The sequence below is a fragment of the Penicillium psychrosexuale genome, assembly GCF_028828465.1.
Source record: "Penicillium psychrosexuale strain IBT 29551 chromosome Unknown utg000004l, whole genome shotgun sequence".
Taxonomy (NCBI): domain Eukaryota; kingdom Fungi; phylum Ascomycota; class Eurotiomycetes; order Eurotiales; family Aspergillaceae; genus Penicillium; species Penicillium psychrosexuale.
Window position 1 is genome coordinate 4827039 of NW_026643189.1, and position 25017 is coordinate 4852055.

The window sequence follows — 25017 nt, forward strand, 5'->3', positions numbered from 1 at the left end:
CCCATACGTGTATGTCGTATGTGATTCAGATCTCAAAGCTGCATACAATACTGTATGATACAGGACGTATCGGATCCACAGACTCCACACGAGAGAAAAGAAGGGAATAACGAGGGAAAAAGGGAAATGCTACGCCAAGATTGTTTCAACGGAAGACCCCAGTTAGGATATTGCTCATCATCAAGACATAAACTAAAATAGCAGATGTTGTAGGCAGCGTGAATATGATCGTCCTATTCTGAAACACATCAAGGCACTCCAAACTGAAAAGGAATGGTTCTCCGAGGTCTCGGAGGGATCCACGATTGTGCGTGTCAAGCGGAAAAGCCCGATGGAAGCGAAGGACGAGGAAGGGGATTTTCGATATTCTGGCATTCCGAGACCCACCTTGAAAAATCACACGCACATGTGTGTCGTGTACCAGTCGTGTACACTTCTCGCAATGTAGAATCATCCGAATACAATCAACAATAGTACATAATAATAAGTTAATATCCGCTTGGACCTCGCGCAATAAGCGTGGAATTTTAAAAAGAAAATTTGATAAAGGCCTCACTCTGTCGCGCACGTTCCTTACGTTGATTTCTTGGCTCGCTTGTAGACAGGTTTAAATGGGTTTCTGGCAAACGCCACAAAGTAGCCATCCACTTGTCTATATTAATTTCGTGGTCTGATAAAAGCTACGCATATACTTTAATCTTATTTTTGCACAATGTCTACATTCGAATCCGAATGAATAAAATTATACACAACGAGAACCTCTTCAGGCAAAGATCTTCGAATGAGCCTGGTAAGGCTGACCAAGACCTCCTAAGCATTTCAGAAAAGTCTTGTGTTGAGATGCACATGCTGATGACGAACGTTCGGCCGAACCTGCACGTTGGGTAGAGTTTTCAAAGAGGGGCAATCTAATCAGATTCTCCTGTTTTCAGCCAATCAATCTAATCAGATCCGTCGATCTTGCCTATACCGGCTAGTGCCGACTAGCCTGCATGTGTAGTCTCAACGGCGGAGTTTAATTGGCCATCTCACTTCCCATGCAAGCTTTGTATAATTACTAGCCGTAATAGGCGTAATCGGGCTTGAATTGCTGTATTTACCGTTATGACGAAATACATCCCGCTGTATTCGATACGTAACAGTCTGTTGTTTTCCAATACACAGTATTACCTGAACAGGTATCCTGAAATACATGTACCTGGTTCAAGACTTCGATATAATTTCCTCAAAAAGTCTGCAGTTTCCCGCATTCCCCCTCCCTAACTTCCAAGGTTGGATCTTGGCGCTGAACATTCCATGGACGTGAGACTTGTTACCTAATATTTCGGCTTGCCTCGGTATAATCAGATTGATAAGATGGCCTGAAACGTTCACCTTGTGGATCGCGTTATTCGGTCCAAGCTAACCGACACAAAATTGTCCACATTCCGTCATGCCGGAGAGACATAGAGCCCGATCTCGGCAATTGGCTCATTAAAGAAAAGATCCTGTCCCGGAGGTCGCCCTCTCTAGCTTTTAGAATAGTTTTCCCTTCAACTGACACTACCCCCACTACACACATTTACACACACACACGCCAACATGTCCAAGTTCTGGCCTAAAGGAGGCCTTCCCGGTATCCTGCACCACTACGTATGTTCCCGCACCGCTGTCAACAATAACAATTGGAACTACAACTAACAATTGAAACCATGTAGACCGAAACCCTCGTCACATTCGAATCCACCTCCAGCACCGTCCGCCAACCGCACAGTCTCCTCTTCGTCGGCGGACTCGGCGATGGCCTCGCAACAACATCCTACATGGCCGATCTCGCCCACTCCCTACAGCAAACCGAATGGTCCCTTTTCACCCTCAACCTCACATCCTCCTACCAATCCTGGGGCCTCGGCCATCTCGACCGCGACACGGACGAGATCGCCCAGTGTCTGGAATACATCAAAAGCTACAAAGGCGACAAATTCGGCGGCGGCAAGATCGCCCTGATGGGCCATTCCACGGGCAGTCAGTGCGTGCTGCACTACCTCTCCAAGCCAAACCCGCACACCAAGATCCCGGCCTTCGACCCGGAGATCGAACACATCAAGCGGCCCGTGCTGGACGGCGCGATCATGCAAGCGCCCGTTTCGGACCGCGAGGCTATCTTCTGCGTGTTGAAGTGGGGCATTGGAGATACGACGCCTGAGAAGGCGCGTGCGGTATATGATGAGATGGAGGCGCTGGCCAAGGCGGCTGTTGCCGAGGGCAAGCCCCATGATACTATCCTGCCTCTGGAGTTGACTTCTATGATTTATCCTGCCAATACGCCGATTAGCTGTCGCAGATTCTTGAGTCTGGTTAGTCCTGAGAGTCCGCAGTCGCCGCAGGAGGATGATCTGTTCAGCTCGGATCTCAGCGATGACCACTTTTTGACTACCTTTGGTAGGATTCAGGAGCAGGCGCTGTTGAATCATAAGCTGATGGTGTTGATCTCTGGGAAGGATCAGTCGGTTCCTGATTATGTGGATAAGAACAAGATGCTAGCGAGGTGGCAGAAGGCTACGAACCATGATGGCAAATATCAGATTTGGGATCAAACGCACACTGGCGTTATCCCTAATGCTTCTCATGCTTTGAGTAATGATGATCAAGCTGACGCGCGGAAGTGGCTTGTTGAGAGGGTCTTGGGATACCTCAAGACGGCGGCGGATAGATCTTGAACTAATTCCAATGAAGATGTATGATACTAAATTAAAAGCAATTATATACCATTTAAGATGCCCTCCAAGCGCGCGCAACATATAAGATCAATGCTAACCGAATTTGCGGAATACGTCCACATTATTCAATTTACCGTGCAGTGTCACGGGCTTGAATGGGGTTTGTTGAGAGCATGCGGGATATAGCTGTTGTTCAACCCGAAGCTACGAGTAACAGAGGTTACAAGACCATAATATCCAGTGTATCGAGTAGTGTATCCATGAATTCGAAAATAGAGTACATACGTGGAAGATGAAAATCCAGCTCAAAAGTGTGTATAACACAAAGGAAAGAAGGAAAAAGATCGAAAGTAGACATGAGACGCTCAAATGCACCGAGTGGTATCTAGTCGTCAACAGCAGAAATGACAAGACAATCCAGATAAGAGAAGAAAAGGCCCGGAAAAGGGGGGTTTGGAGGGAGCGATAGGTAGAGTAGATGTAGGTAAATGAGAGGACAGAGGACAAAGGAATAAGGGGAGCCTAGGTCAAGGGAGGGTGAATGTATACAGGGTGGGAAGGGAAGGGAAGGGATGGGAAGTTGTGTTCAGAACATGCCTCCCTCGGCGGGGATAGCGGGAGGCGGATATTGAGGAACAGCCGGCGGAATGTCCGCCATGGATTCCTGGCGCGCGCGCGCATTCAGGTTACCGCCCTCGCTGGAAGTTTTGCGGAGACGGTTTCGAGAGCGTGGGCGTTTCTCGTCATCTGGGAAGACGCTGTATTCGTCCTCGGCGCTCGGGGCGGGGGAAGACACCCATGAAGAATCGGTCTTGTCGATCTTGAACGCACCCAAGATGGTTTGGGTGGCGGTTCCACGGCGACGGCGGGGGTTCATAGGTGGCACTGGGGGTGCGCTGATAGGTGAAGGCAGCGCGGATCCGGGTGGGAGACCGACGAGAGGGACACTTGCTGTGGATGAGAGAAAGGTAGGCTCGGAAATCAGCCTTTTGTTGACGGGGCGCTTCGTGAGGGACGCGGGGCCCAAAGCGCGTTGAGAATTCTGCGAGCCGCTGGACGAAGAAGCCAGAGATGTAGACGAGCCGTCTGTTGGCATTTCGTTCAGCGGAGGAGTGGCATTGGCAGAGTAGCCCGGCGCGGCGGGTGGGGCTCGAGGCGAGACGCCGATGATTGAGGACGTGTTGGACGAGAACTGGAAGGGCCGTTCATATTGGTAGCTTGGTGTGCCGGATCGGCTGCTACTGCGGTGTCTGCCCGAAGCGATAGAGGAAGTGCGCTCGAAACCCATAGGATCAGATATTTCTGCTGATGGGCGACTCGATGTAGGACGCGAGACGGGCAGAGGAGGCTCAGAGCCTTTCTCGATTGGACCCTCGTTCACAGTTTGAAGATCATCCCGTTCACGTAGTCTTGTTCGACTCTTAGACCGGCCTGATGCATCCGAGCCTGCACGATCTCGGAAAGGCGAGTCGCCACGGCTGCGGCTTGACTGGCGTGATTCTTCGTAGCTATTGTCGCGGCTGATAGACGGCATACGAGACCGGATCGAATGCTCTGATCCAATGTGGGGAGAGCTGGAGTTGGGGTGCTGACCGAAGCTGAAAGAGGGTCGCTCCTCTTCGCGCCACGAGCCATCTGAGAGAGCAGGCGTAGACGAATTGCCACCAACATAACCAAACAACTTCTTTTGATCCGGCTTTGTGCTAGCTTGTTTACTAGACTTCTGCTTCAACATGGCAAATGCGTTACCAGCCCGGGAGAATTCTGGAGTTGACCGGCCCGGGTTGGGGCTGCTGGATCGGCTTTCGTTCTCGGCGACACTACGCAACTTCTCCTGCACCTTTCTACGCCTCTCTGCCAGCTCGATGGCGAATTCCTCTCGTTCCCTTTGGGTCTCGGTGCTGCCATGACGGCGATGATGAAGTTCTAATTCCTCCCTCCAGGACGGGCCGTTCGATAAAGAAGGTGTGTCGGGAATAGTTCCAGGTGCGGATGACCCTGCGCTGTTTCGAGAACCTGCACCTTCGACAGAATGTCCAGAAGGAGATCGCGAGCTTGATGTTCCTGGGCGGGTTCTTGATGATGACCGACTTTCATCGCGGGTTTGTGTTATCGTAGGAAGACCGTTCGGTGGCTGGGGGTTCCCGGTCTTAGGAAAATGTTTGTCATTTTGGTGCTCTGATGAGCGAGGTGAAGGAGGGAAGATAGAAGACATCTCACTTTCCTGGCGTAGGTGAGATCGAACCAGTCCCCCCATTCCCCCAAAGCCTTGATCTGGTTCCAGGGTTGGTGAGTCAGGTCGTTTGGGTGTGTTATCGCTGACTACGGGGGAAGAAATTGTGAAGTCAAGGCCGTCCTCGTCAATAGGTCTAAGATCACCTAGGTCGGAGTATCTCACTTCGGGAAGCGTTTCGAGATGATCCTTCGTGGAAGTTGATGGCTTGTTAGATCCCACACTGGACTGCTGAAGCGGCGGACCGTACTCGCTAGCCAGAGATGACAGTTCACGCGAGGAAGGTCTCTCTCCGTCATCACCAGACTCGCTGGCACTTGAGTTAGCATAGAAAGTCCTCACTCCAGGTCTGAAGGGAGAAGCCTCAACGCTGGAGGAATGATCGATGCTATAGTGAGATGAGGCCGACTCTGCTGTGGAACGATAGCTGGACTTCGATAGTCCCCGAGCACGGCCCACGGGTTCTGCCGGTAGAGGTCGGCGCGGAGGCGATGCGCGGCGAGGGGGCGGGGTCTCTCGGCCTTGGTGCATTTGAAGTTGGCGGCGGGAGAATGCCTGCTCGTCAAAACCAGTGGCAGGCCGGTGGAACAAGCCCATAGCGGTAGCCTTTCCATGATCATCTGGGTTAATTGAGGCAGCCAACAGTGAGGGAACGTCGTTGTTCTCGCTTGTGGGAGGGCTCAGGGGAGGAGCCCCAAACGTTGCTGTTCTAGGCGAGAGATGGTCTTTGAACCCGGCTTCTCCGGACATTCGTGGCTTTGATGATGTTGCAGATGGAGGAGGGCTAGTCGGGCCTGTGGTAGAAGCCGGCTCGACAATCGCAAGCTTCAGGTGGTCCCTCAGGTTGGTGGCACTTTTGGAGAAGTTACGGTTCAAAGAGGGAATATCTGGAGTGCCAGCACGCTGGCGACTCAGACTCTCCAGGCGGTTCAAAGTCGAGCTCTGCTGGCTCTGAGCAGCCTGTGTCAATCCTTGTCCGTAGAGACGACGGCTCCGGACCGAGCCATTGCGCGGGGCAGATATGGGGCCAGGACCGGGTCGAGAGTCCTCAGGGAGGGTTTCGGGGAACGGATAGCCCGTCGCTGGGGCTTGGGACGTAGTCAACGGTGACTCGTCGGCGGAGGTTCCTACAGTTGATGTTGGGACTGTTGACAGTGGTCCAGATGCGGTGGAGGAGTATGTGAGTCGGCTGTTAGACGAAGCAGTTGAGGCGGCATATCCAGATTCCCGGGCAGCCGCGGCCTCCGCTCTCTCTTCCTTCTCCTTGAGGCGCAATCGCTGAAAAGCAGATAGGTTCAAGTCATGCTCATAGACTGGCTTTCCCATTCCCCAGCGGCCAGCGTCGGGCGTATCGGGGGTTGTTGCCGCAGGCGATCTGACCGGAATCTTATAAATCTTTTGGCGACCTCCGAACAGATTATTGCCCTCGGCGCGACGGGCTCTGCTCATCATACTGCCCGTTTGGGATCGGTCGTCGTCCGTACCATAGCCGTCCCCCCCCGAAGCGAAAGAAGTGCGGTCAAGTGCAAAGGATGGTCGGCTACCGTCATTGGAGCAAACTTCGTCAATGTCTGTCAGCATGGCGGGGTTGTGACCGAACAAATTGAGTCGGGAAGCGCGCTTGGGAAATAAAACGCTATCATCACTAGCCTTGCCTAGCATTGAGAGTGGGTCGTCCTGTTCCTTGAGCATGCTAAATCGAGCGGACAACTTGGGCATTAGCAGACTGGTGCGGAAGTTGTCTGTCGGCGGGAGTGCGGCTGATAAGTCGAAATCTAGTTTGGGTTCCGGTTCGACCACCTTCTTCTTCGATGATTTCAGACTGAATCCTGGCGATGTCGCTTCTTCCTCCGCGGCCTCCTTCGCCTTCTTGTGTTTGCGGAATCGGTTCATCATTGGTGGGATGCTCGAGGTGCTCAGGGGCCACCTCGTAATTGGAAAGGAATGAATGCGCTTCGATAATTTTAAGATTGGGTTGAGTGAATGTCGATAAATCCGAGTATGTAGTAGTAGCTTAAACGACGATCAGTGTCCCGGGTTGGCTCAATGCGGTCAAAGTGACTCAATGGAGGTCCTTATCCAGAGAATGAAATGAGCGGCATGACCTTCAAGTGCAACAACAAGTGCAGATGGAGGTCAGGGAGAGAGAGACGTCCCCTGAAGAGAAGAAGCGCCAGGAATACCAAGTTCACGCCGTGTACCGTGAATGGTCCGGGTGCCAGACCAATCAGAGTAATTAGCGGGGATTGACAGATCAGAGCATGAGAGAAACAGGACGCAATATGTTGCAGAGTCCGTCGAGAAGGAAATAGGTCGAAAAGAAAGAATGACTGGGGAAATTGACGCGAAGAATGCACTGGGAGGGGGAGATTTGGAATGGATCCAGAACTGTAACTGTCCAGGGCCCTTAGCGGCGTACGATATTACCAAGAGAAAAAAAAAATAAGATCTAGATGATCGTCTCAAATGGGTGTCCACCAGCGGATCAAAATTAAGTACCGTTCGTGTTCTTTATTCTAATGGTTATATTTCTTGGATCTCTCTTCTGTAGCTCTATAGAATGTTATATACGATCTATATTCTCTGTTTATTTACTGTTTCAGTAGACCTGCATTGCCTGCACTGTCCATGCCCCAAGGGGGCTTCCCGAGCCTGCATCCATGGTCCGATGCAGGTACGGTATGGTATGGATACTTAGGCGACCAGTGTAGACTCCGCTCAATATCAGGTAGCCACTGCCCAAACTTACTGTCATCCATTTCACCCCCCTGCGTAAGATAAAAAATAAAATGTTCACTATCACATCCCCCTCTTCTTCCCTTTTCCCTCTGCCCTTCCTTCTCGTCTCGCTTCCGGAATGTGGAACCTGGGGCTGAGCGCCACCCTGATGACTGCGAGATTGTTGGACATGTCGATGTGGCCAATTCTGGTTCGAAACATGCAATTTGGTGGTGTGTGTGCGATGTTATTTCCAATGTTCCTATGACATCGGGGGACTCCGTAATGAAGCAATGAAAAACACTCATTCGCTAGGGGGTCCCGGGGGCCTGGACACGGGAAACACCAAGATCGTCGCCCCATTACTTCATTTCACAGTTTGGGAGCAGGATTTTGAATGTGGAAGGTGGTCACGGTACGGAGTAGTTCATCCGTCCAATCTCTCATATCAGAATCGAGAAATAGGATCGAGTCACACACAGTATACTGTATAATGTGAAACTCCTTGCCTAGGAAGCCGGCAGCAAGGGAAATTCATTGGTTGTAACTCTCAAGTACTCCGTACTCCATAGACTAATCAGACATGCGATACTCCGTACCCCGTACAACATGCAATAAAGTTGGAAGATACGTGGGAGGTTCGTCGCGATCGCAATCTGCAATATGTCCATAGAGCAATATATTGAAAATATGACTTGATTTGAAAAATAAACAATGGTCAGCCACAATATAAGGTACCAGTGGTACAACAATGACACAAGATAGGCCAAACCCTAACTAACTCATGAATGTTCCGACTCTGCAGGACCAGCGTGCATGACAATGGTGGCATTCGCTGCATCTGATGAGGCTATGTATGTTGGATTTCCGATATCCTAGTTACTCTATGTTGTACACCATCACTACATGTAACTAACTAGTAATGGTTGTGGATCAACAGCAATGTCAGCAGCAAGAGCTGAACCATGGTAGATGCCACGATAGAGTCCAAGTCCATCTCCACTTGACCCAGCAACTATTTATGATAGGGGTCTGTTGATATTAGGAATTCATCCGATCTGTGTGGAACCGAAGAACATCCCCAAAGCCTAGAACGGTAAAATAAAAAGGAGCAAACTTCTTTAGCGCGTCCCTAGGTGCGTCTTGGCCGGTAGGCTTGGCAGCCGTTTGGGAAAGCCCCGCCTACAAGCTTTTCCACCTTCCGATAGGCGTGATTCGAATCATTAGCCCTAGAGAAGTTGGTGTAGTGCCCCTGACTAGTCCGAATCTGGATACTAATTTAACTCGGGATCTTGTTTTTTCTTATACATTTCGAGAGCTGTTGAACCGTTCTAAGTTATGTATGTATCATAAATATGATATCTACTCCGTAGCTTCGATTGCATCAACATTAATCTAATAATACTAGGGAGTACTCCGTACGGAGTATCCGGAGCATCGAGAGACATCGATAACGTACCGGAAAGCATCCGCCAACCGGGTCTCAACCAACGGAGCAATCCGCGGAGCCAATCCCTCGTGGCCGAATTTTCGGTTTCATTTTTAGAGAAAACAAAATTCCCGGGCAAAAGTCCTGGATATCAAGTGCCATAACATACACTACACTCCCGAGTACCACTGGATATTATCACCTTGCATCTACGAGCTATACTTCCAGAATGCATCGAAACCAACGAGATCCCGATAATCCAATATTAGAAACTCACGATCAACTCGGAATCGAGAAACCCCGATCGCGAATATCAATATCCGGAGTACTAGCCGGAGATCCAGGGGCTTCCACCAACGAGGGACTCTCCACCGAACATGCCAACACCAAACCGGTGGAAACTCAACAAAAAAAAAGGAAACGAGCATTATAATTGGAGGCCCTCCTCCCCCATCCACTGTTAGTGAAGAGGGGTTGCCGGGACCGGGGCAGCCCCCGGTCTCTCTCGACGGTCTTCATGAAGCAATAGTTAGAATCTGCCATAGTCGTATGACCACGGCTGATCCGCTCATTGCTCACCTGGTGATTCCTCGCCACTGTGCTCCGTACGGTGCGCAAGATCGATTCAATATTGTAGGTGTGTGCCTGCTTGTGGGTTAGGCCGAGTTTGAGGCGCTGTTTTACTCGGCTGACGGTGATACGGAGTATGAATTGGTCTCAGGTGGAGTCGGCAATTGGGTTTGGTGTCCGTCATCGAATTTCGATCCGTTAATTAGAGAAAACTTTGTTAGCTCGCTAGAATCCTAGTGTTAATTTATTTCAGACGGGGGCGTCGAGGTCTAGAACGCAGGTGAGCATTATCCTCACTCGTACGAAGTACAAACTTGACTATTCCGTACTCCGTACCGGAGACGACCCCCTAGGAGATATATTGTCGTCATCGTTGGCCTAAGCAGCATGTACAATTTCCCTACATGGCAAGTTATCTACGAATCAAGACATGACCACTTATACATCAGAAATTCGAGAATAGTATCTCATAGTTTGCGGGGGATAGAACCATGCAAGATGTACCATTAACAAAAAAAAACGAAAAGCTGCACGCTCGCTCAACTCTCCATCACATAGGGACCACCGTTTCCCATCTCACATTACCACACCAAGTCCACATGATTCGCGAGAGGGGAGCAGGACAGGAAAAGGCAAGAGAAGAGGGAGAAGAATATAGAAGACAGGGGAGAAAGGAGGTACCTTTTCATTCATACATGATCTCACCCAATCTAGAAGGGGCAAGCAAAAACACAAAAGAAAGGGTCGTCTGCTCATAGCGCAATCACAGCAACAAAAAAGATCGTCCTGTTACTTACTGGCTTCCCAGCCCACCCAGCTACGGGGCATCACTCGCCAAACCTTGCATTCACCACTACGGAGGTCGTTGAGCTTGAAGCTCTCCATTTTGACCTTCTTGCTCTCGCGGCCTTGCTCCCAGGCTCGGATCTTCTTCTTCGTGCCATCCCAATCGACCACGATGCCGACGTGGTCGGGTCTTCCAACCTCGGCGCTGTACTTCTGGTGCATAGTACCGCGGTGACCCTGGAATCGGGCATTGCGGAAGCTGACAATGTCACCAGCGCGGATTTCATCGTTCTGAGACACGGAGGCATTGGCCAGGTTTGAATAAACCGAGGCACCGTAAGCGCGGGTCCCCACCGGAAGTAGCGCGTCGGAAAGAGGACTGAGCAGGTGCTGGACCAATCCGAACGGAGTGCCGTCTCCAACGGTAGAGTTTTGGACCGAGTTGACGGCTTCTGAGATTCGGGTTCCAAGCTGAATGTGAGCCTGCTCGAGCTGATCCTGGCGAGACGGGAGCGGTGGGGGTTCATGGCGCTGCTCGAAGGAAGCATCCTTGGGGTTCTTGGGATCGAACTGGACATTCAACACTGTCTGAGAGTAATCGATGAATAGGATATAGACGTCCTTGGAGACTGTCGTTTTGCCACTGCGGTTCGTGGATGCAGTCTCCTCGACCTCGAAAAGCAGATCAGTGCGGTTCTGGAAAGCTGGAGGCGGTGTCTTGGGTTTAGTCCACCAGAGGGTATACGCGGCGAAATCAACATCGGTGGCGATGTAGCCTTGGTCAATAGATGGGCGAGAAACGTCCATAGACCGGCGAAGATTGGGCTGACTTCTTAGAATATCCACAGATGCGCGCTGGGTTCGGGCTGCGGATGGGGATGGCAAGCCCGAAGCCTGGCCTTGGGGAAGCGCCAGTGAAAGGCGCTTATCGCTCCTTTCTCTTACTGGGCTGTGCACAGGAGGGGCATCATATAGATCGTCAAATTCATCGGCCGCTTGTGTTGGGAAAGGAGGCGGCGGCCCTGGGCGACCGACTGGGACGGGTGGAGACGCGGGGAGACCATGTCGGGGAGCAGCGTAGTTGAAAGGGTCATATTCAACATCATCATCGCTGTTTGGCTCTCTGTCCGGCGGAGGGGGCGGCGGTCCCCTGGGTGTGTCGATAGACGCACGTGCGTTCCGGGGCGGCTGGCTTGGCGGTGGAGGCGGAACTGCTCTGGGAGCCGTGGGTGGAGGAGGTAGGTGATGATGCCGGGATTCCTGGGGGCTTCGTGGAGACTGGACGGAATAGTCGTCGGTGAAAATACCCTCGTCAAAGCTGGATTCACGCTCGTGGGCTTTCAGAGCATCTTTGTGTTTCACACCTGATGCGATATCTGTGTCGTAGTCTCCATCATATTCAGTCACCTCTCCTTCCGCTTCTTCTCCAGCCTGTCGAGGAGCAGATAACGCACTCGTGCGACTGTCGACGGTAGATCGGCGACGAAGCTGGTCAGAAGGCAGGGGAGGGGGAGCGCGGCCCTGCGCCGATGGTGGCATCGGCAGATTGACTGGAATAGGGGGTGGTAGACGACTAGCTCTCTTTTCAGCCGCAGGGGTCGCAGCCGTAGAGGGCACAGGGTCGTATATTGAGGATCGGCGAGAGTCAATATGTTCATGAACCGCATGTGCAGGCACGGGTGGTGGAGCAGGCGAATTATTCAACGACAGAGTAGATGTGTGCACCGACAATTCATCATCAGACTCTTCGCCCTTGTCGGCAGTTGTGGGCCGTGGTAGAGGAGGAGCTGGTCGACCTGTATATCATCGTTAACGCCCAGGTCGCATAATTTGCTTCCGGATCTGGGTACTTACCTGCAGGAACTGGCGGAGGTGAAGCCGGTGGCTCAACTGGAACTGTCGGGACGGGCCTTGACTCTCGGTGAGGCGGAGGAGGCGCGGAACGATCTGCGACTATCAGGAATTGGAACCATGCATCAGGCTGCTGGAGAATAATTTACCTTGAGATGGTGGAGCCGGGGCCGGACGGTCAATAGAGGTACGAGGCAGTGCACCTTCGTGGATGACCTCCTCGACGTCTGGCACCTCGCGTGCGGCGTGTTGTTCAGTGAGAGGAGTTGCCAAAGGCTCCTCCTCTTCCTTCTCCACCTCAGTATAAGAAGGTACCGGCTTGCTAGCCACGTTCATCCCAGGAAGTGGGATCATAGGGACTGGGGGCGCATTGGCAGGGGAAGTGGGCTCAGATTCGAGCTCTCCAAGCCGCTTCTCTGACTCGACGGGAGTCTTGGGCTTGCGAGCACTACCGGCACCAGCCATACCTGGCATACCTGGCATACCTCCGATAGGCGGGCCGAAGAGACCCATCATGCCCATTCCTCCGCTCATCTTGGCCATTCGCTCACGCAACTCCATTCTGCGCTTGGTTTCAGGGTCCATTTCCTCCTCTTCCTCTTCCTCTACATCGCCCTCGTCTTCAACACCTGCCTCGGCAGTTTGTTCAACTGCATGAGTCAACGGTTGACGCCGAGAGACTGGACGCGGTTGAGCCTGATCTTCCTCATCGTCCTTACTGGTAGATGTTTCGCCGGCATCCTCGGAGTCTGCAGCAGCGGAGTAGTCGGCATCATTGGCGTCACTCGCGACTTCCTGGGTGGGTGAGAATGGGGCAGGGGGCTGTGAAGGAGGGGCCGCAGCCCTCAATGTATCAACACTAGTATCGCGAGTAGCCGGTGATTCTTCAACGGAGGGAGCTTCCTGTTCCTCGTCGAGGACTGTGGGAGCCACGGGTTCGTCCATCGACTTCTTGGGAGGGCGAGAGGGTTTTTCTTTCTTCTGAGCTGCCTCTGCATGACGCTGAGCTTGCTCTAATTGCTGCTTCTGAAGCAAAGCAATTCGGTCTTTCAGACTAGTTGGCTTAGGCTGGCCCTCTGCTCCCTCCTCGCCACCTTCAATATGGGCAGGCCGGCTTTCAGAAACCGGAGGCTCGCGGGCAATTTGTTCCTTCACATCTGGATCCTCCTCTCGTTTATAGATCTTGGGCGCAGGTTCCCTTGGTGGAGGCTTATAGGCGTCCCGGCTAGGAGGTGGTGCGACAAAAGGCTTCTTGACGAAGGATGGCTGGGAACCACCGGGTTTGAATGGCGTAACCGGTGCAGCGGCAGGTTTATTGAAGGCAGCAATACGATCCCTGAATGATGACCCCGAGGGCTTATCCGCTACAGCCGGAGGCGCAGGTTTTGAGGGTGCTTTGGCTGCGGATTCAGTTGGGGCCACGGGATGGGCGGGAGCGGGCGCCTTTGCTGGCTGCGGGGGCGAGGATACAACTTCTGCTACAGGGGCACTCGCATGTAGACGAGGGGACTGGGGCAGTGGCTGCGAAGATTGAATCCCATAATCTTCCTCTGTAGGCTGCACCGCGGGCTCGGGCTCGGGCTCAGCCTGCTTGCTTTCGACCACGGGAGACTCCACTGGCACCGTCTCGGGCTCCTTTTTGGGCCTGGGTCGAGATGGCCTCGGAGGGGCCGGAGGCTCATATTTTTCAACGAAGTTTTTCGGGAAGATGCCCTCCTGCCTGGCCCCCTGGGCGTCTGAGTATTCACCGTAGTACCAATCGTCGTCCTCCAGGGCGGTGACGGTCACGATTTGACCGATCGGGAAGTTGAGGTCATCATCGTGGCCCGACGCATACTCGAAGACCGAGCGGACCGTGAAGGGCGGAACTGACATCTGGCAAGCCGAGACCGATGTTCAGACCTTAGGACAATCGGGGTGGAGTGAGGAATGCTGAACGAGTCTGTGACGCAATGATGCTAGAATATCTGTACAGAGCGAATCGCCGGCTTCAATGCCTTTAGCATGCAGCAATATTTAAGGCGAAACGAATCAATTCCTTTGTGGTACGAAGGCGTGTCAGCTTAGATGAAACGGACGTCAGTGAGTGGATGCCTACGGGGGAGATGAGGGGGGGAGGGGGGACTGCGGAAACACTCACGGCGTGGAGAACCGAACACCGTAGCCGGGGCCAGTAGAGAATTGATGCAAGATGAGAAAAAAGGAACACGGTCGGAAAGACAAAAAAAAAGTAGTAGGGGAGGAGGATGTACGGAGCAGCGAGGTGGTCGTCACTTGGCGGGATGAGGGAAATGGGCTCCACTGGACGATCGGCGGCTTAACACATCAACCAAGGAACACGCACATGGGGGAAAATGCCTAGATGTGTTGAAATACCAAGGGAATTTATACCGATTCCAGATAGATGTGGGTATTCAACTTGTTTTTAGGTGAAGTACGTTAAATAGTTTGGTATCTAGCTAGGCTATAGACGTCGAAGCTATATAACTACCCAGGTCGAAAGAAATATCCCATATGTAGACTGTACCGAGTATGTATATATTGCATATTGTAGGATACCATATGTCAATATCTACAAGTTATGCGATGCCAAATATCAAACATAAAACCCCCATACATCCATACATATCCTGGATGCCCAAAGCCTACGTCAGCAGTCAAAGTGTCCCTCCTCCCATTGGGGGTCAATCCGGGGTTTCGCCTCTTCCGCTTTGGAGTCGAATTCTGCTGATTTTATTTTTTCTATTTCCTCTCACTTCCCAACTCAACCCATCTTCAATTTAAACTACCCCTTGGGTTATCTTCCAGGGGCCTCAGTTAAAAACTATGGCACACCAAGGGCCAAGCCACGCTCTCAAGACCTCTCTTCCCGAGACATATGCCGCAATCAATGCCCAGCGACCCCCACCTTCATACCTATACCCTACACAAGAAGAGCAAGACAAATACCTAGAAGGTAGGCCCGGTGCGACCCAGCAGCACCTCGAAGTCGCCCTGGAACACGCGCAGCAGATTCAGACCCAAAAGGATGCCGAAGATGTCATCCTTAACCGCATCCTTGAGCTCCTCGAGCTCCCCTCTTCTCCGACAGCGGACCCAGCCGCGCCGTCGCAAGAAGATGCTGTAAAACTCAAATATTCGCTAGCCCCATTTCGCCCCAGCGACTACGACAATCTGATCCTGGAGCGAAACTTCGAAGACTTGTGCGGGTATGCTCTATGTCCCCACAAGCATCGCAAGCAAGACAACGGCCCGCGAGGTGGGTTCCAGTTTAAATACGGTCCTAAAGGAAGTGGGCCAGGAGGGCGTGGACGCAGCGTGGAGATTGTTTCACAGGACCGCATCGAAAAATGGTGCTCGGATGCATGCGCAGAGCGAGCTCTTTGGATCCGGGTACAGCTATCTGAGAAGCCTGTGTGGGAACGACGGGCGGGCGATACGCGGGGCACGTCTATTCTACTACTCGAGGAAGCTCGCGCCAAGCGCTTGAAGGCACCCGCCGCTACTAGCAGTATCTCCTCCGTTGTGGATGATTTACAGAGCATGGGACTTGGGAATCGCAATCGGTCCCGGGAGCTTGCGTTGGAACGCGGCGATACCAGCTTGATTCGTCCGGATGGACGTGTTAACGTTGATATTAGAGAGAATCAACGTGGTTCTCAGCAGGTGGCTGCCGCTCCACAGATGCGACCGGAGGATGCAAGTGGCGGTTCCATTGAAGGATACGTGCCCAGGGAGCGACGAGACGTCGATCAAGATGGAGACATAGATTTGCTCGATCAGATCTGAGGATAGCAATGCTGCTATGGGATTTCGAAGGGGATTTTCGGCGTTCTACTTATTAATACCCGATCAATGTTGACATTGACACATGAGTAATGAACAATCTACACACAGACCATATGTATGGCTATAGGCTGGCCAGCAGGACTCGTACATACATAGAATATGTACGTATAAATCCAGACATGACTCAAACCACCAAAAGTCTCGAGTCTCTCGGACTGAGGTAACCCCCAGTCCAAGAACTCCTACGTAGGTCCAACCCAGAGAGTAAACTCATGGGTAGGTAGACACGAGGAAGGAAAATTGGCAATCAAGCGTCATCTCCTTTCGGAGAATCAGCGACACCTTTCTCAAAGAGAATCATGTTTATTCATTCCTCATCCAGGAATAGCCCTCCACACTAAGCTAAACCATGCTAGCCGAGCGAAAAGCCAGCCAGAACAGACATTTGGGTACCACCAAGGGTTGACCGAAGGCCAGGTATGAAATTTTTTGTTTTTTTTTCGTTATTCCGGGCGCTGGATTTAGCGGGGACCGAAACGACGGGGGCGCTCGACCTGCTGCTGCTGGCTGACGGCAACAACGTTGACCTTGAGGTTGTCGAACTGTAGAGATGCATTAGATATATGCCAACGCATCGTAGTGTGCAGTGGAAACTTACGCCCATGGACTTGAGAAGGTCCTTGGTGTCGGCGTCAACGTCAAGCTGGCCGGACTCGGTCTGGGAGACGTCGAGAGCAGAGACCTCAGGAACGTACTGATCCTTGCGCTCACGCTCCTCCTCCTGAAGCTTGAAGGAGATACCGCGGACGGGACCACGCTGGATGCGCTTCATCAAGTGGGTAGTGTAACCAGCGATCTAGAAGAAATTTCGGATCAGAATTGGAGATCTCGAGTTGTTGGTGCCAATGTATAGAATCTCACCTTGTTGCGAAGACGCTTGGAGGCAATGATGGCGATCTCATCACAGATACGCTTGTTGGTCTCGAAGTCGAGGGTCAACTTGGGGTAGTAACGCTCGATGATGACCTTAGCGGAGCGCTTGACTGTCTTGGTACGGACGCGACCCATTTTGGCGGTTGTTGGCTGGCGGAATGAATGTTCGAAAGATCCAGAGTAGTCGTGCTGATTTGGATGAGTTTGAGAAATCGGGTTTCGCTTAGTCCTGTGTGGGTCATTGCCCTAGGCCGGCCCTAATCAAGAAGTCACGTGGCTTACGTATCTTATCTGATTATGTAATCCTTCACGACATCCAGGGATGCTCTTCTAGGAAGGTAGGAAACATATCCAAAGTAAATCCTCAAGTGTAAGTACGATTATTGAATCTATTGTCTTGTTGTTTTACCGCTGTCGAAATAACTTGATATTGATGCACCTTATATATGACATAATCAGAAAATAAAACGAAAGTAGCTTTACACAAGCACCAAATCTATCATACATGGTACAATCCCTTGCACATCCTCATAAAACTTCACTTTTCCCTATGACTTCGAGTTAAGGTTGTTAAGAAGGCTGCGTGCGACATCCTCTGTCCCCCTCGTGGGTTGCCTCCGGGGTCGGTTCTCCGCGGAAGGCTGGAACCGAGGCTGACCGAATGGCAGTCTGTCCAATCTTGGGACCAACGGGGATGGGGCAGTGGCAACATCGGAGATAGTCAAAGTAGTCGGCTTGTGATAGTCTTCGATTCCGTAAGGAGCCTTGGCGGTTGCACTCGCGCGATAAGATGAAAGGCCAATGCGGCCGTCGGAGTCAACCGAAGCCCGGATAGGAGTAACCCAGTATTTACCTCCGCCAGGGATGGACGCATCGAAGAAAGTCAGACCGGGGGGTGTGCCTTGCTCCACAAAGGTCATGGCATTCAAATCTTCGACAGCAATACCACCAATACCTGCGAGGGCACGTGCCATGCGTCCCTTAAAGCGGCCCTTAGGGCGCAAGATACGAGCCTCCACGGGGCGCTGGTGGGCTTGTGGGCCAAACTGGGCATGGTTGTGAATCAGGGCGTGTGATCGTGTGTATGACAGACCACCAGACGGGTGTGTCTTCGGGGGTCCTGAGACGGCGTATTCGAATGAGGACAACTTGCTTCCAGGAGATTGATAGTACTTGCGCCCGATACGCTCGCTAGGAACGGCAGGGGGGAAGCGAGATCAAGCAACTCATAGACCACGGGACCGAGAGCGAATGGGTCATTGCGCAGAGTTTTAATGTAGGCATTGAACTCCGCATCGGTGACAGTTGCGGGCTGAGCTTCCAAGTCTTCTCCATTATCCTGTGCCAGTTTCCGGATCTCAGCAGACCGCTTAGCGACAAACTGTTCACGAAGCTTCTTCAGGAGCTCAGGCTTATTGCGAGTCACTTGCTTCAAGTACGCTGCGAACTCTGCCTCCGTCTGCCCGGCAAGCCAAGGGCCGGTGTGTCTGAATTGCTTGGCACCAGGTTCCTGGAGACCCTGGCTGGTCTCGGTGTTATCGAGATGCGCTTCGAACGGACTTTGATGTCTTGGCACAACACTTGTAGCGTAATTGACTTTGGAGGGGAGAGACATAGGCATGTGCAGCTCCTGGAACTTCTCGAGGGTCACGGTGTGATCTGCGGCGGATTCGAAGTCGGTGACATGTTCATATGTATCGAGAGCGTGCACTCTAACGACAGGCCTCGATGATTTCTCCGATGTTGACTTAGCCGGTAACGGTCGTTTCAATCCCCAATCGCCTCGGGCTAGTGATGATTGCGGTGTAACGATGGAGGCTCGAATGGGATAATGCAGAGTCGCGGTGTCGGATTCTCTCGACGTTTGGTCACTACGGCCCTTGAGAGTTTTAGGGAGCGCGAACAAACGCGAGTTTCGTAACAAGTTCGCCGTTGGCGATAGCCTGGCGGAGGCCATCTTGTTCAGTGGATTGACTATGTGATCTTGGATAGCTGGCGCGAGAAAAGTTGACCGGAGAACACGGGCCAAAGCGGTACGGTGCGCGACAACGACCGAGACCGCCGTTCTGTAGTTAACCCACAGTTTTGTATCTATAGGATGTAACTCTCATGTTTATTATTATAAGATGTAAGACGCGTGGCACTTGATGGAATTTATTGCTTGAAATTGCTCTCATATACGTTGTTGTAAAAGAAAAATGTTTGATTTGTTCTCTCATAATGTATCCATCAATTCAATCTAGATCTCCGAAATGAGTTTAAGCACCGACGGCTAGAAGAGAATCGATGGTGTCTGAGACTGTCTGCTTTAGTGGGCGGTACTCGAGTCCAAGGATCTTTTGCGATTTACTGTTGTCAATCTGATAGATGTTTTTCGGGAAGTCGCTGGGAGCGTCTGCAGGGGGCAGCTTAGACTCTAACTCGGGATGGGTCTCGCGAGCAATATCCGCAAGTTCCTTGTTCGAGAAGAAGCCAGCGGTGACAAAGAATCTCTCGCCTCCTGCTTCAGGGACTTCGATGGCTCTGACATGTGCGAGGGCCACATCACGCACGTCCACCCACAGAAAAGTGCCCGTTGGGGCTATTTTCTCCTTCATTTGACCCTGGATGAGGTTTCTGATGCGCTGGTTCGAGGTGTTGATAGTCTCAAGGGAGTTGAGATAATGAACTATCGGGCCAAATACCAGTGGCGGATTGATGGTAGCAATATCGAAATTCGGCTTCTCTTTCTCAACAAAGGCCCAGGCTGCTTTCTCCGCAAAGGTCTGATATGGAACTGACTTAGCACTTGCATTTACTCAGGCTGACCGTCCAATATCACTTACCTTACTAGCACGGTAAACTTGCGAGTGGTCCAACGCCTCCTCCCATGTCACTGGATTCCATTCTTTCTCGCTGTAGACCTTGGGGTGCTGCTTGCCATTCACAATAGCAGCGAATGATGACGTGATTACCACTCGCTTCACGGTAGGAGCATATTCCTTGATTGCCTTCAAAATACCAGTGGTTCCCTTAATGGCTGGATCAAGGAAGTCTTTCACGGGGTCCTGAACATTAAAATGGAAAGGAGATGCGGTATGGAGTACATAGTCAAAGGGAGGGTCTGACTTGACGGCCTGTTGTTTTTCCGTTAGTTGTGTATCTATCAGGGGCACGATGTTCTACTAACCTCATCAAATGCACCATCCTTAGCTACATCATTGACAATCACATAAGAGAGTTTCTCCTTCGACACATCGGGGTGGGCCTCAATAATGCGTTTACCCTTCTCCTCCGATCTGACAGTAACAACTGTATCAAAACTAGAGTAAAACTGTCAACCGATACTCTGTATTTTCATGTTGGCTAACGCATACCCATGTTGTAGAAGAATGTCAATGATGTGGGCGGCGATGAAGCCACTGCCTCCTAAAGTAGATAGTTAGCTTGGGCTCGAGGGCAAGTTAAAATCACATACCAGTCAAGAGAACTTTAACCATTGCGAGAGATAATTTATGGAGTTCTAGATGTGTGAAATATTCAAGAAAGAGGATAGATACATATTGCTGCGGGGTTTCTAGATCAGGATGACTAAGCGGCCATGTGATTAAAAGCACCCCCGAGGCATAGTTAGATAGCAACGCAGACATCTTTCCACCTTCGCTTCTCAGTACAGTAAAACCTGTTTATAACGAACCTGGTTATAACGAATATCTGGTTTAAACGAAATAATTCCGGCCTACCAATTAATCCGCCATAGTAATAACGAAATTCCCTCTTTACTACGAACTTCGTTGTATATAAAATTCGTTATAACGAGGTTTTGTTACGTCATTTTCGACTTTTTTGACCAATTTTTGACCAATCAAAATGCCTCGCCGATCGATCCTAACCTTCCAGAACGTCGACCCTTCTGTTTACCATCTAGTAAAGAGCTTGTTTAATGGCTTTATAAAGCCTATAACCATCGTCCCTCTCCTTCTATAATCTCCGAGATCCTTTCCCGCATTTATTGATTTCCTTCTACAGTTTGATAAGGATGAGATCGTTATAGAATGTGACGATCTGACGATCTGCCGACTGATACCGACTGCGTACTTGCCAAACCTGGGCCCTCGACCTCGTACCTGCAGACCGAGTCGTCCCTTCCTAAAACTGTAAGCGAAGACGGTGTTTGCTTGGCTTGTGGCGAGGTCGCCAGGAAGAGTATAAAACCCAGTCGTGGCCGTAGATTGTTTCCTTTCCCTCGTTCTTAGAATTCTTGAATCAATTGTACTCAATTCTTCCGAAAGGAACTGGCATGTAACGCTCAATAGTATAGTTCTGGAGGCTCACGAGCTTAGTAGCTTAGTAGCGGGCTTTCACAGTATGAGCCCCGGTTCCCAAAAGGGCCTAGACTTATAGCGTTACTTTCCTAAAGGGGGAGTAGAAATATAGTGCGAATGCGTATAAAAATTAGAAAAGAGCCGTCCTCCCCTCGCTATTGAGCAGATACATAATATATCTAGCGTGCATCTTCTCAGTTTGTATCTTTTCATAATAACTTACAGACACCCGCTCTAAACTATCAGACAGACCTAGCTTTCTCTCGTCTTTGATTTTATACCTTCAGTAACTCTATTTCCTCTAAAGGCCTGCTTTCATCCTTTGTAATAGAATTTGTTAAAATTGGAATCATAACCGGAGACGATTTGAATGCTTTTACCGTGGAGATTAATGGCCCAGGCCAAGTGAATATCTCAGGATCGGCATAAAATTCGTGCGGAAGTTGGGGGAGGAAAGATTCTATTAGTGGACTTTTACATACATAACAGCGTCCCGTTCCTGGAAGTCGAGTCATTCACTTCCTGGTTTCAGCCAAACCGACGCATGAATCATTTTGTGACAAAATATTCATCATCGAGTTGGACCCTTTCTGTTATGCAAAATATAGCAGGAGATACAGTGGTGAGCCTAAAAAGGCTTTTATTACATACCAAGTTTGGCGGCCTCTTCTCGTATAGCGGACCAATCAAAACATTTCTCATTGACAAGGTCCGCTGCTGAGTCTACCAATATCTGTAGCTGGGGATGTGAAGGTTGCACAAGCACACAAAACTAGCAACGTCTTCAATGTGGTATCGCTTGTTCACACCCAGCCCCACATGTATGGTCTAAATGGTAAACTCTTGCGTACTTTGGATGATGTCGGGGATGATGATGTTCGTCGTGCTAGCTTCCTAAGCAAGGACAGTAAGGTTCACCGCCAGAGCCACACTCAACACGCAGAGCAATACAGTGGCGAACACACTAGCGAGGAGAAATAAGCTTGGTCTGTTGTATTCGCCGAGATCATCTTCTCCAGGCATCTGGTATGAACTTCAGCCAGAAAAGCAAGTCCTTATGAAGGAAGGCAATGTCCTCTGCGTATAGCACAGATACTATGATAAGTCTCCTCGAAGAAGATTAATTAGAGCCACCACCCGCAACCGAAGACTAAGTGGTAAAAAGAGCTTAAGGGATATCTTAGGTACTATTATATTTAGATGATCCTGATTACGAATCAACTAATCTGATTGTACGGTGCCAAAAGCTTCATTAATACATGAATCATTTATATTACATTGGACAGAGCAGTTTAAAGAGTAGCGCTAATTAGGCCGTTCAGGCATCAAAATACTTCCTAAAAGGGGTTTGCACCCTGAGCGCTATGGGTCTTCATACCCGCAAAGTGGTGGTTAACGGGTGCGAAGTAGGCCCAGCCAAAGAACAACCACATCAAATGCACTATTTGATGTTAGCAATCCGATGTGTAGAAAATATATCGAGTCGTCTATTTGATATCAAAAGATAGGACTTTGCTGAAGTCTGAACACCACCTATGCACGCCTACATACTATCTCCAAATCTGTGGCGACTTCTGTCGTATATTTAATGCCATCTCTGGTCAGCGCTCTAGCTACTGCGCAATATCTAATTGCTGAAACCACCATGTGTTCTCTTGCGGCTTATAAGGGAGCTAAAGCGTCCATGACTGTCCCTTAAATGGACCCTGCTGTTGTTCGCTCAAGGTCTTTGAATTTCTTTCTGATTGGGTCTTTAAATTATCATTTTCAGTATTCTAATTGCCTGGTCAGGAGTTCGAGCCCCTGGCTAGTTCCAATAGCTCGATAGGCACTGTTCAGCCCCATATAGGGCTCTGAGACTAATACCTTGAATACATGCAATCACCGTCGTAACAAAGACAGTTTTCTCCATATTTTCCCTTCTTTTGGCGAAGTCATCCAAGATGATTGACATGACTTCATCCTCGGACTTGGCCCACATATGTCGTGACGCATGAAGAAAAGTATTGAGAGCGAATGAAGCACTATTCTCTTGCTTCGACTGATTCCCGATACTCCTCTCGTCACTTTCTTGGAGCGTGGCCCAAATAAAAAGTAAACATTGCAGACATTTAGAGACTGCTTCCCGTTGATGCCGTGTCTCTCCACGCATGACGTCCTCTGTCCGTCGATGTTGCAAAACCTTTATCGCTTCTGCCAATGACGCGAGGTGTGCGAGTTGTTTGGCGTGGTGAGACTGGTTTGAGGATTGATGGGGCAAGTAGGAAGTATCTAATATCTTGTATACAAGATTCTCGAATTCCTCCATCAAGTATGACACAGACGATGACTGTTCCGGTATTTCAACAATAGAAAGCCTGACACTTTAGTCGCAATATGACGAATGAGATTATGGACATGATAGGGGACTTACAGGGAAAGGACAAGCTGAATCCTCCAGTTTGGACCGAAAGCTTTATAACCTCCCCTGGCCTGTACCATCTGCTGAAGCCCATGTTTGTGCATGTTGAAACGTTCACGTGTTCCCCAGTGTCTCTGCGTATAACAACCATCTTAGTCCCGTGAATATTTCATTCGTGCATGATCAGCACAAAGCAGGACTCTTGGCACGATCAACCGTTACCTTCTTCAAGCTGCGGAAAATAGCATACCTCAAATGTGAGAAGTCGCACGACACCGGCAAAAACATCATCCTTAATCGCGTTGACTGTATCACCAAGCCATTTATTGATTGTTTCGATGGCTTCCGTTTTGTATTTCAGAAGCTCCGGATTATTTCTACCTCCTTCAAATCTCATGAGATCTGCAGCTGCATGAGCCAAGATTCCATTGAATGATGCAGCATTTGATAGATCGAGTGGCATCCAAATCTCTGTGAATGGAGTAAAGGTCCGCGCCTGAAGTCCTGAATGTATGATATGCGCATGCATGCTCAGCCCTAAATAAGAAAATCAAGCTGTCAGTCCCCTTGATGTTGCTGAGTAAGGCTGCTGTATTAAAAACGCACTCACAATGATAGAAAAACCGGTGATGATGTGCTGAAATCTGAAATGAGTTTGCTTCAACCTTTTGGCCCAAAACACAGGCGAAAGTGAAGCTGATGTTAGCGAAAAGCTGGTCAGGGATCCCAAGCTCTTCTGGACTTTTGACTGAACAAGAGAGATACCCATGGCCGGAGGAAGTCTCTTTTGTTGGCGAAAGCAGGGTAGAGGTCTCAGTTTCGTGGACTGCTCGCGGTTTGGATAACGGTCGCAACGGTCGCAAACTCGGTTGATTGGGTTTCAAGTATTCTTCCTGTTGTTGCTCTCCCTTCTTCCGTCTCCAATATGTCTTCATTGCATGACTGCGCGCAACAGGCTTTTCAATGCTTTCGACGAACTGGAAATGAGGCTGATTGGACTGTAGTATCGATTCAGAAGATACTAGGTCACCAGAAGCACGGCGCTTATCCATTTCATCTTCCGTAGTATTGAGCGGGTTTACCTCCTTTTCATTTGGGGAATCCATCGCTCTCCATACTATGTAGACAGTGAGATCGAGATTCCTGGTGCAGGTATTACTCACCCAGGGGAAACAAATTAGGGCTCGAAACCCACGAAGCCCCCTTACCTCTCATTTCTCAGCGTAAGGCAAAAGCCAAGTCATCTAATTTTGGAAATTTATATTTATTACGTGCACCTCGTCATTTGTAATTTACCTACGTCC

The 25017-nt window shown here is 50.3% G+C and overlaps 8 protein-coding genes across 8 annotated transcripts; 2 read left to right on the forward strand and 6 right to left on the reverse strand.

Annotated features, from left to right (window-relative positions):
- Positions 1 to 1581: 1581 nt before the first annotated feature.
- On the forward strand, positions 1582 to 2699 carry sidJ (putative siderophore biosynthesis lipase/esterase; the record flags this gene model as incomplete). Its single annotated transcript, XM_057188649.1, has 2 exons — positions 1582 to 1632; positions 1698 to 2699. The coding sequence occupies 2 exons, from the start codon at positions 1582 to 1584 to the stop codon at positions 2697 to 2699; spliced, it is 1053 nt and encodes a 350-aa protein (XP_057040352.1).
- Positions 2700 to 3285: 586 nt separating this feature from the next.
- Positions 3286 to 6828, reverse strand: N7518_007723 (uncharacterized protein; the record flags this gene model as incomplete). The annotated part of the gene is made up of 1 exon (XM_057188650.1): positions 3286 to 6828. One exon carries the CDS (start codon positions 6826 to 6828, stop codon positions 3286 to 3288), a length of 3543 nt encoding a protein of 1180 aa, XP_057040353.1.
- A 3610-nt stretch (positions 6829 to 10438) lies between these two features.
- On the reverse strand, positions 10439 to 14161 carry N7518_007724 (SH3 domain protein; the record flags this gene model as incomplete). The annotated part of the gene is made up of 3 exons (XM_057188651.1): positions 10439 to 12231; positions 12290 to 12382; positions 12436 to 14161. 3 exons carry the CDS (start codon positions 14159 to 14161, stop codon positions 10439 to 10441), a joined length of 3612 nt encoding a protein of 1203 aa, XP_057040354.1.
- Positions 14162 to 15112: 951 nt separating this feature from the next.
- On the forward strand, positions 15113 to 16075 carry N7518_007725 (Rtr1/RPAP2 family protein phosphatase; the record flags this gene model as incomplete). The annotated part of the gene is made up of 1 exon (XM_057188652.1): positions 15113 to 16075. The coding sequence occupies one exon, from the start codon at positions 15113 to 15115 to the stop codon at positions 16073 to 16075; it is 963 nt and encodes a 320-aa protein (XP_057040355.1).
- Positions 16076 to 16361: 286 nt separating this feature from the next.
- Positions 16362 to 17213, reverse strand: N7518_007726 (40S ribosomal protein eS17). The gene is made up of 3 exons (XM_057188653.1): positions 16997 to 17213; positions 16734 to 16931; positions 16362 to 16677 (listed from the first exon to the last, which is right to left on the reverse strand). Exons 1-3 carry the CDS (start codon positions 17141 to 17143, stop codon positions 16597 to 16599), a joined length of 426 nt encoding a protein of 141 aa, XP_057040356.1. The 5' UTR covers positions 17144 to 17213; the 3' UTR covers positions 16362 to 16596.
- A 343-nt stretch (positions 17214 to 17556) lies between these two features.
- On the reverse strand, positions 17557 to 18965 carry N7518_007727 (mitochondrial 37S ribosomal protein bS1m; the record flags this gene model as incomplete). The annotated part of the gene is made up of 2 exons (XM_057188654.1): positions 17557 to 18054; positions 18102 to 18965. The coding sequence occupies 2 exons, from the start codon at positions 18963 to 18965 to the stop codon at positions 17557 to 17559; spliced, it is 1362 nt and encodes a 453-aa protein (XP_057040357.1).
- Positions 18966 to 19266: 301 nt separating this feature from the next.
- Positions 19267 to 20487, reverse strand: N7518_007728 (SDR family oxidoreductase; the record flags this gene model as incomplete). The annotated part of the gene is made up of 5 exons (XM_057188655.1): positions 19267 to 19773; positions 19834 to 20124; positions 20178 to 20310; positions 20365 to 20416; positions 20466 to 20487. The coding sequence occupies 5 exons, from the start codon at positions 20485 to 20487 to the stop codon at positions 19267 to 19269; spliced, it is 1005 nt and encodes a 334-aa protein (XP_057040358.1).
- A 3234-nt stretch (positions 20488 to 23721) lies between these two features.
- On the reverse strand, positions 23722 to 24819 carry N7518_007729 (uncharacterized protein; the record flags this gene model as incomplete). Its single annotated transcript, XM_057188656.1, has 3 exons — positions 23722 to 23847; positions 23964 to 24250; positions 24324 to 24819. 3 exons carry the CDS (start codon positions 24817 to 24819, stop codon positions 23722 to 23724), a joined length of 909 nt encoding a protein of 302 aa, XP_057040359.1.
- Between the last annotated feature and the right edge of the window lie 198 nt (positions 24820 to 25017).